The 16,763-nt window shown below is 44.4% G+C and overlaps 1 protein-coding gene across 2 annotated transcripts in view; it reads right to left on the bottom strand.

The window, feature by feature from the left end:
• The window catches only part of SESN3 (sestrin 3), a 44,885-nt gene extending 29,727 nt beyond the window's left edge, over positions 1-15,158 (bottom strand). Inside the window, exon 1 of one of the 2 annotated variants that reach the window (XM_055802593.1) lies at positions 14,911-15,158. In XM_055802593.1, coding sequence (XP_055658568.1) covers positions 14,911-15,009 — 99 coding nt within the window. In that variant the 5' untranslated portion in view covers positions 15,010-15,158. The remainder of the gene's footprint in view (positions 1-14,910) is intronic. The other variant, XM_055802594.1, reaches the window with a different exon arrangement.
• Positions 15,159-16,763: the final 1,605 nt, after the last annotated feature.

Below are 16,763 nucleotides of genomic sequence, written 5' to 3'. Positions count from 1 at the left end.
TAACAGTCAGTTTTAAAGAAGTCTTTGGTTAATGGTTCCTAAGCCAGGCGGGTGCATAGAGCTTGAGAAATTGAATGTTAATTCAGCCACTGCTGAGTTTTCAGTTGAAATGCTGAAGTTAGTTCAGACTGTAATATCATAAAAACATCTGCTCACAGCAAGTATAGATACCTACCTTTGCACTTTGATGTAAAAGAATAAGAACAATAACCTCTCTGATTAGCATCTCAATCCCCCTGCAGTTGCAGGGGAGGAAGCTGGGCTCTGACCTCTGCACCAGCTCACTAAAGCTGTTTCCTTCACAGCTTCAACTACTTGCGTGATAGGCCATCAGAAGAAACAAAGCTACACAGGTGTCCTGGCCACACAAGGTATTTTGCTGGCTCAGGTGTTAGTCAAGCAATGTTCACGACTATTGTCAAACACTGTATGTTTACTAACTACCAAGCACCGGAAGTGCAGGGATCCACCATAGAGATTAACTCAAGAATGCAAAGGTTGAGGATCTTCCCAAGGTGAAAACTCTTTCACCTATAGCTATGAGATCTCAGACCATATAGTCCTGCTTCCCTGGCACTTCCACTACTTTTCACATGCAATGTTACTGCTGGGTTACAGCTCTTGCTTCTTGTAGCTGTTCTCTTAAAATGCAGGAGGTGATGCACTCTCTCAGCTCCTCTGATCAGCCAACTGGTGAAAACCAATGAACCAGGACATTTGAGTGGAAAGTCTGAATTTTAGCAGGAAAGCAACACACATGCTGCACAGGAGCATTTTGTTACCTGGGGCATCTTCACTGCACCTCCAGGAACAGGTAAAATCGCAGAAGCCCCACACTCCAGAAATAAACTCACCACGTGTCCCTGCCCATCCTCCGTCTTGAGAAGTCTGTGTCCTGGTAGTGTTTTCAGCTCGTTAAGAACTACTACTGAGCAAATAAATTGTGTCCCAGAATATGCTGCTACAGAAACTTGCTCCCAAGCACCTTTCATCTACCAGGTACTATATAAAACCAAATTCTATTCTGAGACATAATAAAGTCAAACAGATGGCAGAAGCATGGGTTTTCAAACTGCCTTTCCCACACATTTTATGTACAAAATTATCATAGTAGTTATTTTAAATCTGTGTGCAGGAACTCTCTTAAGAATCATGAAAGTAGCTTGCCAAAATTCAGAAAAACAAATCCTCTCACCCAGATAAAAGAAGGAAATGTGCTCAGCTCAGTACTGGAGCCCCCCCACGGCTAGCCTTCTGCCACCTTTTCCACATAGGATTGTGAAACACAGTAGCTGGAGTCTTGGAAAGCTGCTCCTGAACTGCTGAGCTTGCTGTCACAAGTATGTCAAGATATTTCAATGGACTGCCTCTTGGCTGTCACAGGCCATGCACAGTGTGCTTTTACCACCTCCAGTAAAAGGATTACGAACCAACTGGCAGGTGACAAGCTCAAGCGGAGGTTCTTAATCTTTCCCACAATGTACAACTAAGCTGTGGAAAACCTTGCTGTAAGATGCCATGGACACCATAAGTTGGCATGTCTAAAAGTGAATTGTTGAGCTCATGGAACAGAAATGCAGGATCGGTTATTAAATATGGAGAAATCACCTCCAGCTCAGCAGGTTTTCAAGTTGCAAATACCTGGAGACTGGGAGACAGGGCTGAGGGACGGTCATGATGAACTTCTTTTGTGCCCTCTTCCTGAGATACTGTCCCTTGGCCACTGTCAAGAGGCAGGACACGGAGCTTCCATCTGACCCACTATACCCGCTCTAATGCTGTTATATATCTGCAGCAGATTGGTTCAATACTACTACTTTTTTCTATAAATGCTACTAAAAAAGTGAAACCTATTTTCTATTAGAGATAGGAATTGGTGTCACCCAAACAAGGGGACATTTTAGCTAAACCAGACCACTGTAGAAACAAAGCACTGTGCTAATGCAGTGTAAAGATGCAGCCCACCTTACGGAGCTCCTTAGTGCCTGGGTGAGCGTTTCTACACTGGTCAACACAGGTGGTATCGTATCATCTGCTTCATCATCTTGAGTACATTACACTTCAATTATTTACTAACTTGTTTTTAGGAAGCAAATGTTATTTTTCTCCTTTTCTGAATGCACTTCATCAACAGTTACATCAATTTAGATCTGAAAAAGGTGAAGAACCACACACCACACCCCCCAAGAGTTAAAAAATGTAGACAGTATAAATATGCACCCTCCTTACTCACCTGATGGGCAGATGATGTTTAAATTGATGGTATCTACCTGGAAGAATATAAGCAGACATGGGCTATGCTACCACACCACGAAGAACTTTAGCTAAGCTGTTCACATTAACACTCAAGCCCACATAGAAATATTAAAACACGAGGCTGACATAAGGTTTCTAGTCCGTAGCAAACAGAACCTGTGGTTGACATCCCTTAAGATTTTAGAAGTTAATCCATTGAAAAGCTTTTTAAAAAAATGCGAAGCCCCTTTGGCACAAGTTTCTCAGATGAATGCTCACGTACAATTGATGACTGCTAAGCATCTCTGTTACAGTTTAAATAATGTAAGGAACACTGATGCTGTTCTCGTAGCACTGCTTGGAAAGGAACAGTTCCTCTGGACATCCAAAAGGAGCAACATCCTTCTGCTTTAAGAGAAGCACCTTTTTTTACCATCTTTCTTTGGTTGATGACTCAAACAGAAAGAACGTGCCAGACAAAAAATAACATCTCCCTGACTAACATGCTTTACCTCTAGCCTAAAGGTACAATTTCCAAGAGCAAGCACCTTGTTGTCTAAGCCAAGATTTTAAGCCTTTTTTGATTAGTTGACTCGTAAGCATTTTTCAAAAGGAGGTGGCATCTACACCATGCCTCTGAGTTTACTGAAGTAAGTTTTCTTACACAGTCTCCTTGGAAGAAGTCCACAGAATCTTACAGGTGCCAGGGCCACAGACGGAAAACCATGGGTGAGCCCTTTCGATTCTTCACCTGATAGGAAATCCGTAAAAGAGTCATCAATTAGAGCGAATTATTTCTCCAAGAAGTTTTGTTTGCAAAGGCTGGAGACCATTTTACAACGACCAAGGAGCTTGACACACTGTTTTATGTTTGGTTAATCTGGGAGAGGTCTGGGCAAAAGGCTGACAGAAGAAAGGCTTCATGTTGGAAGCACGTCTGAAAGCCACCAACTTGCTGGAACAACCGTAACAATACTTGCACTCAGGCAGTTTCTTCCTCTTTCCTCTTCTTTTTTTTTTTTTTAAAGAACATTTTGCATCTTAAGCTACATCTTACCAAAGTGAGTCATTACCGTGATAAAATCTCCAAAACACATTGACTTAATGTGGCTGAGCTGGTGGCAACAGAGACCTGAGGTATAAATGTATTTTCCTGACAGAGCTTAAAAGAGATGCTGATTTTCAAAAATGAAGACTCATAACTGTTACGGAAGATTTATTGCATGTAAATACAGAGACGTATCCAGAGACAGATAAACTATTCCTGCCTTCTTCAGCCGTCTAGGCCAGCAGTTTGGCAGAACTTCAGATTTACCTCCAGCCTCAGAGATGACAGGCACTACCGTGTCCTCACATTGCTGCCTACACTTTTACTAAGAGGACTTTCGGCTATGTTTTAGTGGCTCAATGACTCTACAAAATACCACCACCAAGTACTACAGAAATAATAAACACACTTGGTTTATACCCTGCCCGAATGAAGCCTTCTGCAGCTACGGCAGAGTGATTAACATGCATTGTCTAATGAGACCCTTCATTGCATTCCACTCTGCTTGCTCCTTTTCTGAATGAAGTCATCAAACCCAAACTGAAACCTTTGCATCAGAGTAAGCCCAGCTCCTAAGAGACACGTTCACAGCCTTTATTTGCACTCAGCTTGGCTCTGTACAGACAGAAGTTACGACCATACAACGGGTATTCCAACTTTTCTGGGGAACAAGAACCGACGCCGTAGACCTAGCTTCTCAAACAAGACAAATTACTCATGTTGAATGGCTGGATGCTACCTGTTAAGTATTCATGTGGCACAGCTTAACCCAAAGGAGTGTCCCATACAAAACAGCAACAGCACTGAATAGTCAAACTGCTTTTGCTTGTACTGCAGGTTTCTGTTGGATAAATAGGTCAAGTAACTACATCTTTATCTAATATATTTTGCATAAGTAACCTAAAGAGCAGGGGCATGGAGGGAGACCTTCCTTCCATGTTCATTCCCATTTTGCTTTTCTAACCCACGTGTGAAAGACAGCTCCAGCGCACGCTCCCTCAGAGCAGACTGTTCTCTTTCCACTTGACTTCAGCTCAGGTGTAACAACCACCAAGCTCCATCTCCCCTGAAGAACTACAACGTTGGCTGCAGGCTCCTTCAGCCTTTAATTACATTACAGTTGACCTTTTCAACCAACACACCTTTTCTTCTAACTACTTGTGAAGCACCAGCACCAAGGCGAGACATGAAGTTTTAAATGGCTGGAATAAAAGTCACCTATCTCAAAGCAGGTTCTACCTGCATGATGCCTGATGTTCCTGCCTCATCCAATGTTTCCCCAGTAACACAAAATTTACAACTACTAATGCAATTGAACAGTTTGGGTTTTCTGGAAGGAAAGTCTCTGATTCTCCTGAAGCATTTAATACAGCATGCACTAGTTGGAATTCTGGTTCAACACTTCCACTGTATTTGTTTAGATGTGGAGACTGCAAAATGTAAAAATACTACATATGGTGGAGAAACAGAATAAAAATAACTACAAGAAAGAATACAAAAGGCTCTGATTCTAGTTCAGATGCATCAGAACTTATCTTCTGTATTCCAGAGGGAGAAGCTAGCCAGTCAAAATGACCTGTTGACTAATGAACATCATGCACCTGAAGCATTGTTTCAATGGATTTCCTACCACTGTGGACTGGAAGTTTCCACCGCAGGATGTTTCCACCACAGAATGCTAACAAAAGAGTCCTGATTCAGTTTTCTAGCAATAGCGCTCTGGAGTGAAAACTGCTGCAATGAAGTTAAAGAGAACTTAAAACATGGGTGCTAGAACAGCCGCGTGGCACCCAATGGGTGTTTCAATCAGCCTTTGGAGGGAACAGAACAAGCCTGCTTGTAACAGGGAGAGAAATGTGGTGCTTTAACTTTGAATTTTATTTATAGTGTGTTGTTATCAGCTCGTTACTACACAAGAACAGTGACAACTTGTGAATTTTAACAGCATGCTTCTACCTCACATGCACTTCGTACCATCTATAACGTATGTGCGCAGCCACTCTAAACTCAGCCTACGGAGTCAACAGCATGAGTGCTTCCACATAAACAGTTGTCTTAATTTTCTAATTCTAAGCTAGTTATAGCAGTAAGGCAATGAGTGCCCAGCAGAATAATCAAATCCTCGTGCCAATTCCCTGGGAGGGTCATGGTTCACTCTGCCCGCTGAACAGCCTGTGGGTATTTGTGTGCAGGCAGCACAGTTGATTTCAAGACACAAAACATATTGTAGTAAAGCAACATTTTGAGTGTTCTTCCATGCTGGATGAGATCCAACTGGTGTCAGGTAGAATATTTAGACAGCGTGTAGGCGCTCCATTTCATTAGAGGTCTAATCAAATTTCTAAATGCTAGAACAAATTACTATTTCCACACCTCTAATCAGCAACGAGGGTGCTTTATGGAGAAGAATGTCAATCAACTCTGAGGGAATATTTTTTATTTTTTTAGTTAATAGGGATAATTACATTAAAACAGATTTAGAACCATATGGCCAAAACCCCTCCAGATACATTTAGCCAATAATGTAACTATATTTCCTTCACCACATGCTAAAGCAGGAGATATTAAACATATTTACAAGCACATGCTATTAAATCAGGTTCAGCGCTGTTAAGATACTGTCTTATTAAATAGTTTTTAACTGCACAATTCATACAGAGGAGAGAACATATGCTGGCTTTCAGTTGTTTTGTTTATATCAGCCAGAGCAAATCCAATGCAGTAATGAACATCCCAGAAACAGACAGAAGATGATTCTGAGTAAGCAGCTCTGTACTACTCTAAGAATGGCTTACATCGAGACAGCTAGTACTTCTTCACCAACATCAACGTAACTCTTGTGTTACTTCGGTTACGTGAAATTGCTCAGAAGCACAAATTCTTAATTCTCAAGTAACCTCCAAGTCACATTTCATGTTCATTTTTGTGCAAAAATGTTAAGTCAGGAGTCATCCTTTCAACCATTCCTCCCTTCTAAGGAAGAATTCAATGGAATCTTTAAAGTATCAATTGACTGTAAAAGAATTTACGATTACTTACAAAGAACTTACAGCTTCTGTCTAGTTTCATGTCAAACCTGAGTTTGAATTTAATATACTTTAAATCAGATACAAAATTATGCATTTTGATTCCGAAGTGCAGCAATTGAGACATACTGGCTGTATTTATGAGTTTACTGCTCATTCTGAATGGAAGAAAACCTGATTTTAGAGGTTTTTTTTTTTTACTTTTTTTAGAGGTTTTAAATTTTTACTTTTCTTCCAAAAGTCTTCTGCACTTGGAGAGATAATAAAGGCCTATGGTTCCACACAATTCTCAAGAATGCAATTTCTCCTGGCTTTCGTACATGTTAACCTAATATTTGTGCATGTTGGAAGACTTAAGACACAACCCAAAGGGTGGTCCATACACTGACCACACAATATGGAGCAAGTCCATGAGGAACTTACTTCTTGAGAGATGCAGGCTTATCACTTCAGTTCCAGCCCACTCACCATACATGACACCAGGAACACTTCATATTCCTCTCCATTATTTTTTCCACCTGATCGCCTGAGAAAGGGGACCGCAAGTACCCTCACACTGTTACCAAGTTCACTAAGTTGGGTGTTGAGCTCAGAATCCATTAGAAACCCATTGTTGGTCTAACAAAACAAGATGCTTACCTTGAGAGAAATATGACAGAGTCATTAACAGGGAAAAAAATAGTTGTTTGATCAGGAGGTTTTATCTGTTTATTTATCATACTCTAATTCAGGTACCCTGGGACATTGAGTAAAGATTTAAGATGCCTTTCTAGATTAAGAGCACCGACTTCTGTCTCTTACCCTGAGCACTATCACTTACACCCTGTTCAGCCCCTTCCTGACTTAAGTCCCTGACTGCCACAAGCATTATGGCCTAGAAGAAAAAAGGCTGTGCTTCAAAACATCTTACTTTCAATTTAAATAAGATGTAAGAATGAAGTTATGTGAATAAATCAATGGTTGGTATGGTCTATACCAAGAACAAAACTGTTTCTCAGTGTCCTAAACACGTAATATTAACCATCATCTACACCAGTATTTTCCCCTAACTGATAGTTATCCAATGTTTGATATGCAGGAAGCATCCTATAATAAAAAATTGAAACTAGTGGTTAAGAGAGGCATTTAAAATTAATATCCCTTGATCATGGCTTCCCCTATTACGGGTAACACTAATCTGCCCAGAGTGGCATACCAAGCACCCCATAAAAATATCTTAAACTATCTCTAACGTCTTCGATGGATTGACTGATGGATAAACAGTCAGAAAAAAAAATGTTTGTGAAGAACATCCCTACCTCCCTGTAATGGAATTTCACAAGATATCTGAGTCATCTGCATTACGCTCCCTATAGCTTCTACTTAAGGCGCACAGACTACCAGGCTGGGTTGCAGAGACAACAATGGGAAGGACCTCTGCATACAAACAGGAACACCTGCAAAGAACAGAGAAATTAAACAGCATAAATTATTTCCATACAGGTTCCTCCAAAGTTGATGAGGTGCAATTTCTCATTAACTAAGGTCTCCCTCCTGACAATTCCAATTTCTTTTCTGCTGAAAACACCCCTTTTCCCCCCAGTTCTTCCTGACCCACTTAGATGAAAGCCAACATTCAGCCTGACCAAGCAAACTATTGCTTGCAATCCCTCCCTATTCTCCAGCCCTGGAAATGGAAATCTGGTAATAAAATCTCCAGACTAACTCCTCTAGCTATACAAAGCCAGGGGAGAATTATACCACTATCTTCTCTTGCTCAAATCTCCCTAGCCAGAAAAAAGGTTCAAATAAGGAACCAAGCGAGTATTAACAGCTCCCTCACCAACGTGGGAGAGAGAAAAAAACCCAAGGATGCTTAACAAACCGTATTTTTTTTTCAGATTTCAAAACACCACCATTTAAAGAGATGTGAGATTTGAAGCATTAATTAAGTAATATGCATAAATTTAAAGCAAATGCTCACAGAGTCCACATCTCCAAACCACAACCTGAGATTTGGCTAATGTAACGCACCATTCCCACCAGCAGCAGTAAATCTTAACAGAGGACAACCTCCACGCTTGGCTAACCCACTCCCAACACTAAACCTCAAAGTTTCTTTTGAAGAAAATCCTCTTTCCCACTTTCCTTCCTTTCTTGCCTCCACTCCCTCCCTGTAATTCAGGGATGACCATCTTTTTGCTTTTGTTTTCTTAAATAAAAGTGGCTATTCTAAATGAGCGTGGCTCCTACGAGGCCATCTCTTACAGCTTTTCATTGCAAAACAGCGTCCTTCACCAGAGGTTCATTTCACCCACGTCACTCTCATTACAGGTCTAATGAAAATTTAATAGTTCTGCCTTCTCATTTTCAGCACATAAGACTACAAGGTACAAGGAAAAATTTTTACAAGAGCTTTTAAGGCAAAACTGGAAGAATCCAGGAACCCTCAAGATCAGCATACATGTGCAAAAAACACTCTCCAATTCTGGGCAATGAAGCCAGTAATTACACAGGTGGGTGGGAGAACAATTATTTAAAAGGGTCAGACTGAAAAGATAAAAATTACTGCAACATTTGCAAGGATGGGGAAGGAGCGAAACCACGGTCATCTCTGGATCTGCAGTGCATTTATTTTACAGCAAAGAATCCTGTTCTCCAAATTGTTTCTTTTTAAATAGATCTTTCCAGAAAAAGTAAGAATGTTGAGCATGAGGGCCCTGTTGCTGACCGTCTTAACTGCACTAAATAGCCAGGTTTGTTGCTCTGGGCTTACAGCTTTATATTTTGGACCCTCAAAGACCCATCCTCTCCCCCTAGCTGTTCACGCAGTATTAGAGCAGGAGTGACTCGAGCTGGTTTCACCACAGCAGTGCTCCAGGGGACTGGAAGGCACAAACACCAAAGGCAGACACCATGTTTTACACAACAGAAAGTTGCTAAAATTAGAACCAATACAGAATTGGGTTTTCATGACAGACTTTTCAAATCACTTTGAGAACTCCTTTAGGAGGAGGCACATCAGAAACTTAAAGCCATCTAGGCAGCTGTAAATTAAGACAACTACAGTGTGAGGAGACTTATTAAGAGTGGTCAAACTACGGAAGACATAATTTGATTTTACAAAATCAGACCCTCTATCACAGCCAAGTTTGTTGATCAGATTTCCAAAGCCAACTACACTACGCAACTCAACAACAACAACAAAATGATGCTGCACTGTGGAAAACCCGGGGTGTTTTCCAAGCAAAGGCACAGCAACTTTCATTTGCCTGTGTTCAGAATAGACTGAACCAGGCTGACTTTCTCCAAAACAGTTGAGATGTCCTTGGAAGGCCTCTTGATTTCTACAGAACAGGTATTAGCATTTCCATGCCCCTTCATGACTCACGGTGACACATATTTTAGCTTACATGGGCTTATGAGACCTGACATTAGACTATTTTTGGTTTACTTTTGGGCTACTTTCTTACTCACCCACACAGAACAATAAAGTGAATGAACGTCTTTTTTTTTTTTTTTTTTTTTCTTATTTGGATATGACCTCAACTCCCTGAGCTTAGGCTAGTGCTACTGTAAGCACCACACCATTTAACGACATTTACACTTTTTTTTATCTTAAAACTTTGTGCTTTTTTTGACAGCACCAAACCTAGAACAAACTATTCTAGAACCTCACACCTCTGGACACTTCGATTTTCCAGCCTAACTGTATTTATGACCATTTTACATCCATCTACTCTTGAAAGAATTTCTCCTCACTGGCTGTTACCATTGGATGTATTTATAGACACGGATCACAACCCCTCTCAGCCTTTGTTTCTGCTGGATTAAAAAAAGCAAACTCTTTTAGTCTCCTTCTGCAAAATCAGTACTCCATTTCTCCCAGCACCCAGCCAGCTCACCTTTGCACCTGGTTTAATCAGGGTCCATCCTCTCCGGCATCCCTCCCTCCAACAACACTGTCCTGCAGGCTGACAGCAAACTGCTGGTCCTCACACACACACAAACATCCTTCTCCCTGCTCCTTCCAAGGAGCTGCTCTTTATTAAAAGTTATGAGTAACAAAGAGCCAAGCCTGTAACTCTTACATTTCATACCACTGGGTTTGACCCTATTTATAACTACACCAGCATTCAAGGTCTCCCAGCTTTCTATGAAATGTTCCACTCTTTCCCAGGACCAACATTTACCACTTCTGCCGTTGTGTATGTCTTTTAGAAACAGTCACGCTCTCATTGCGATTTGGGACAGTGTTAAACCAAGTTAGTTTCAAGTGATAGAAAACCCACTGGTAGTCTCCCCTCAGCACAGTGACTTCTCCTTCAGCATGACCCACTCCATCCCCACTCCCATCAGTTCCCAATCACTCCTCTATCATTAACAGGAAGAGAAAAATTGACAAAAGTGTCAGATCAAAGGCCCCTATTGCCCAGTAACCTGCCACTGGCAGGGGGCAATAGCAGACACGTAACAGTCAGGAAAGTATACAGAAATTATACCGTAAAGTGCTGCTATTTCCTATTTACAGATCTTGTTTGATTTTTCTGTTACCAATTTGCCCAAATACTTTTCAAACCCACTTAAACTTTCTGGTATTTAGAACATTTTGTGTTAGCAAATCCCAAAGTTTAATTTGAGCTGACTTGCTAGTGCAGCAAGCAGTTCAACCTTTGATGTTACTTCAGATGTTTAATGAAGTCTAGCACTAGTTCATCCAAAGCTTTCCAAACAGGACACTCTAGCTGATGTCTTAACAGAAGACTACTACTTTAGTCTAGTGTGACCTACTTTTGGTGGTATCATGTCATATGTATTTTTTTCATATATCTGTATGCTTTTCCATCAAAATTTGCTTTAATAACTTGCATTGTGTTGAGACTCGTGCTAAAGGAGACTGGCATGGACGAATGAGGAGTACTGAAAATTATGTTTGTCATATTGACGGCCATTCCCTCACACAGGATCACCCTCACTGGGTAGGTCTATGCAAAACAGAAACAGATCCTGGATTTCATACACTTTTATCTAGGACTCTAGCACAGAGACTGGCTCAAGCCAAGAGGGTCAGCTAAGCTGGGTTCACTTCCATCTTGCCAACATCAGTGGATACTTATAAACCACACTCCACTATCACCCATTTTGCCGTTGCCCTTTTATCTCCCTCACTGAAATCCAACACAAAACAAATACTTAATCCTGGAACCATGTTTATACTAATTTTCTTTTCTATCCTACTGACTTGCATGTACATGTAAAAGAACCTTTTACTTCACATGCTTTGCAATTTGCAACTAAGCCTGAACAGTTGGCAAACTCTCCCTCTTCCTACATTTCCTGACATATCAGGATTTTTCCATCCCCTGAAGACTTTTTGCCTATTGCTAAATGCCTTCCTGAAGCAGTTATTTGTCCAAAGAAATACTAAGCCCTTCCTATACATTCTCTTCTTGTTTACTTGGGCTACTGATTTTGTTGAGGCAGGAGAACCTTGCGTTTCCATCAGGCTCCAGACCCCCTCCAGATTTACACCCTGGAGCTCCCCTGCTCAGAGACTGCCCCAGATGCTGCATTTCCAAACACAAGAGCTGGAGGCTGTCCTCATTATTGCAATGGCAGCAACTCTCAGTCACCTCTAGGAAAAGACTTGGCTACAGCACTCATGTACCCTTTTAAGCACTCTACTGATATACCAGTTTTGTTACAATGCTTGCCCATCAATCCCACGAACCAGAACTACTCATCTCTTCTTGCTCATTTTTCCATTTATTTTAAGCTGAGTCAAAGCATTAGCCTCAGCTGTCTGTTCAACAAGCTCGCTCACCGAATCCAAGCCAGCATCACCTACTACTGGTTGTCTTTTTTTTTTTTCCTAAATCAAATAATGATGTAGCTGTAATATCTATGACTGTCTAAGCCCTTCTGATTAGCAGCAATTGTTCTGCAAGTAGATCTGGTTATTCAAAGTGTCCCGTAAACAATAAACCCAACCGGAAATTGAATCTTTTTAATATGCAAAACCTTCCTCATAGGCAAATTTAACCCATGGATCCTCAGCAAGTTTCAAGCGTTACCCTAACAGAACTTTCTGCAATAAAACATAACTTTGATTAATTTGAAATTAGCTGAAACCTAAAGCACTGCATCTAGCTTTTCCCGTTTCCCCGTTGAAAAAGAAACTTACCTTCACCCATGAGAATCCAAAACTTGCCAGACTATTTACAATTCCATTATATGGCACTGAGTAGAAAGCTTGCTTTGCCCCTTACAACTTTTGACAACAGCACTACCTCAGCTGCAAGCGTTCGAATACTTCACATAAAGACTTAAGACTGAGGAGGGCAGAAGAGATTCAACATGTTTTAAGGCCAATCATTTTTCCAGTATATTATCACATGAGTGTTAAAAAAATCCCCAACACCATCAAAAGGACAGATGAGGCAGCACTTATCTGAAGATTATTACTCTGAGACTCAGGTCAAATTTGCATCTCACTTCCACCAAGCCTTTTTTTTTTTTTTTTCTCCTGTCTTCTACTTGCATGCTTGCCAATGAAGTGCAAAAGGTTAAAACTTACAGTGATTTTTATTATACCAGCTTTTAAATAATTACAGATGTAGTCAGAGGCTTTGTAATTCTATGTTTATTCTCCAGCCTAAAACAGAGATGCAGTGATGTCCTACTACAACTGCAAGCACAGAACCTTTTCATAGGCTCTCAGTTTCTTTTTTCTTTCCCCAACTTTACAAGGAAAGCAGCTGAAATGAGCACAAACAAAGCAGGACAGTGCTAAGCTGCCTTCCACAACAGACCCAAACAGATAGCTGTGTTTTATCATCACCCTCCCTAAATTCCTGTAAAAAATAATAAAAATAAAATAAAAAAATAAATCTAAACCAGCAAGTTAGTTTCCTGTTACCAGAAAAGTAACATCTAGACTGCCTGCTCCCCCCACCCCCCCCACCCCGATATTAAAGAGGTATACAAAAAAAGTCCTACCCAGCAGGAAGAGACTATGGCTTCAAAAAAATTCAGTTATTTAAATTTAGTTTTAGATCTACAAATGCTGCCAAGCACCACTTTATTTGTCAACAAAACATTTTGATTATTTGGCAGAACAAAGCAAGCTCCCTCCCTGCTTTCTCCACAGACATATTTGGCACCGGTTAATTTGTATGTCTTTAGACATATGTCAAGTCTGAAGCTGTTTCAAGCTTTAACCCCGCAGAACTTCTCTCTTTTAAGTACTTGTTTTTCTTAAAGCAGTAACAGCAGCAAGTTAAAGCCAAGAAGGGATTCGATCCTGCAACGAAATAGTTAAAAATCAGACTCTGCTGATGCGAGCTTCTCTGATCCATTACATTTCTCCCAAGCTGAGCTAAGAGCTGAGCACCAAGTATCAACTGTAATATGATCCAAGAGTTTATGGAAAAAATAGCTGCACATACCAAGCATGCACATTTAGTAAGATTTTGTTTCCATTAAAATATTCGAGAAACAGAGTTTTTCAGATCTGCTTCTCTCTGACCGATTTTTAACGTTTCTCCTCCCCCCTCCCCTAAATACACACCTCCTTTCCAAAACCCAAACCCTTAAAAAAAAAAAAAAAAAAAAAAAAGAGAAAAAAGCAGTCCTACTGCAGGGAAGAGAGGCTTGAAAAACAACTTTGATTGGCACTTGGCCTGACCCACAGAGGAAGAAAAACAGTTTTTGGACAAAGAGCGCAAATATTTGAGCTGATTGACTTACAGGCTTTCTTAGCATTCGCAAGGAGCAACCTGGTGTGAAACGTATCGGCAGAGACTGAATTAAAATAAAACCAAAAAACGGCCTCGCGTTCGTCTGCGGGCGCCGGGGCTCGGCGCGTTTGCACAGCTCAGCAATTTTAATTCATTTGCGCTGGACAAACAGGCAGCACCGCCGCCGGAGCCCCCCGCCCGGCAGATGTCGGGAGGAGCTGGCCGAGACCCCGCAGCCACGGGGGCCGCGCCGCAGAGCCGCGGGGAGGGGGCTTGGCGCGGCGGGGGGGCGGGGGGGCAGGGGCTTCTCTGGTGGTTTTTTGGTGTTTTTAAAGCTCGGATTTCGATGCCCCCGCGCAAAGACCTGACGGAGATCGCGGTGATGAATTCTGTCAGTGAAATAGGTGGGTAAACTTTCCAAGCGCGGCTGGGCCCCGAGCCACCCCATCCCCCCCCGTGCCATCGGGGAGGCCAGGAGCACCCGGGACCCTCGGGGGGGTGGGGGGTGCGGGTGCAGCCTAGGGCAGGGGCGAGTGACAACTGTCCCAGGGAGAAGCCGGCGATGGGGTACGGGACCTGGCACCCCTGCGCACCCCCTGGCACACCTGGGGCCGCACCTTCCCCGCCCCGCGCCCCTCCGCTGCCCCCCAGCTCCCCGCCGGCACTCAGCTCCAGGCAGCCCCCCCAAAACCGCCCCCCCCCCGCCCCCCTCCATCCCCCCGCCCCACTGCTGCCCTGTGGCCCGCTTCTCCTCACGCCGCTGCCCCCCCCAAACCGCCGCCCCATCGCCCCGCTCCCCCAGTCCCTCCTGCAGGTCTCTACCTCACCGCCTCCCGCAGACCCCTCGGCTCCCCCCGCCTCACAGCGGGGCCCCCCCCGGTACCTGTCTCGGCACCTTCCGGCAATTGCCGCACACCCGGTACTGGCCGGCGGCGGAGGCGGCGGTGGCGCTGCCCACGGGGCCGGGGCCGAGCCGGTTCATGCTGGCGGGGAGCGCGGCGCTGGCCGGGCGGGGACGGGGGGAGGCGGCAGAGTGGCTCCTCGCCGCTCAGCAGCCCGCGCCGCCGGCCACCCCCATCCTCCAGCCGCGGCCCCAGCACCCCGCTCCGGGCCGCTGCCCCCTGCGCACACCCCTGCGCGCTCCGCCAATCCGCGCGAGCCGCCCCGCCCGCCGCCGCCGCGCTCGGCCAATAGCGGGGGCCGCCCACCGCCGACCAATAGGCAGAGCCCTCTCCGGCTCCCATCTCCAGGCAGCCTCCGAGCGGGGGCGGGGGAAAAGGGCGTGGTCACCGCCGCGGAGGGGCGGGGCCGGCCGCGTCTCTGGGCAGTGTTGGGGAGAGAGGCGGGGCCGGCGCTCTGGCGCGTGCCTTCTTCTGGCCAATAGGGTGGGGCGGCGGGCGCTATGCAAACGAGGCGCGGGCAGCCCCGCCCCCGGAGCGGAGGGCAGCGGCCGGCGGGGGCCGAGGGAGCGGCTGGCAGGGCCAGCGGGCGGCCGGCGCACGGGGGGCTCGGCTCCCCCAGCCACCCCGGCCGGTCCCCCGGCCCTGCTCGGGGCCGCTGCCCCCCAGGACGGACCCCGAGGGGCCCACGTTTGGGGGCGCAGAGCCGGGCAGGGCGAGGGGTCACCGGTGTGATGAGGTGCGGGCCTCAGCCTCCCAGGCCGCCAGGCCCAGGCCGAGCCCTAAGCCCAGGCTCCGGCCCAGGCCCCGGCGCAGGCCCAGGCCCAGGCCGCCCTCCTGGGGTATCGCCTCCCCGCAGACGCGGATCCGTTAATGGTAGTGAGGGTGCTCGCTGCTACCCGCCGAAGGCATCCGGGACAGGGGACTGTCTGTGTGAAGGGTGCGCTGCTCTGCAGAAGCGCCCGCTCCGAGGCGTCAGTTTGCACATGTAGGGACAGGACTGCTCTGCTGCCAGGCAGAATAGGATTAGGTATTTGCTTTAGGGTAAGTTGGGAATGTTTGGAGCACGCATGCGAGCGTGTGTGTGTTTGCCTCGGGTCGTTGGGATTGTTAGAAATGATGAGTCAGGTTTTCTAGGCTCCATGCTAATGCACGGAGATGGAGTGTGTAATTAGAACAGAGACGAATCTATAATCTGCAGCCTGGGATAGCTGGGGTATAAACCTCTGCTTTACATCATAGCATCACTGCAGTTTTCCTTGTTTGTGTGCTCTTTAGCTTTAGATTTTAAATGTGTGTGTATGAGCTTTAACATGAGTAGTCCCACTGGCATCAGTAAAAGTTTGTTTATTAAATGTCGAGCATTATATAATTCCTGTCTCAAAAGGTACAGAAGGATTTGATTCTCTGATGGAAATGGAATGCTACAGCCCTATGAAATTTCTAAGAAGATTTGGGGCTTACATACATTGTTTTCCAGGTTTCTTCTGGCAAAACAGTTGTAAAGCTGCTGCCCGAGAGCTGTGATCTGCTTTGCTTAGGAATACTTTATATTTTTGCAAAACATTGTGTAATTTAGCCAACAGGCTGGCTAAAAAGGTCACAATGCAATTAGTAATTTACACCTCTTAAAGGAGACTAATTGAACTTAGATCTGACTGTCTTTGAGAACTACTGAAAAGTTTCTTAGATCAGCCTTTGTGACCATAAGGAAGACCCCATCCACAGAAACATCCTCCTCTGTCCTTTGCCTTCCATTCATTTCCAAAGGGATCTTTCCCTCAGGCAGAGCTGCCTTCAGCAGACAGATGCTTTGTGGACTCTGCTATTGCCAGTC

The sequence above is a fragment of the Falco peregrinus genome, chromosome 4 (assembly GCF_023634155.1).
Source record: "Falco peregrinus isolate bFalPer1 chromosome 4, bFalPer1.pri, whole genome shotgun sequence".
NCBI lineage: Eukaryota > Metazoa > Chordata > Aves > Falconiformes > Falconidae > Falco > Falco peregrinus.
Note: the sequence above shows the minus strand (reverse complement) of the source record. Positions and strands in the feature narration are given on the sequence as shown.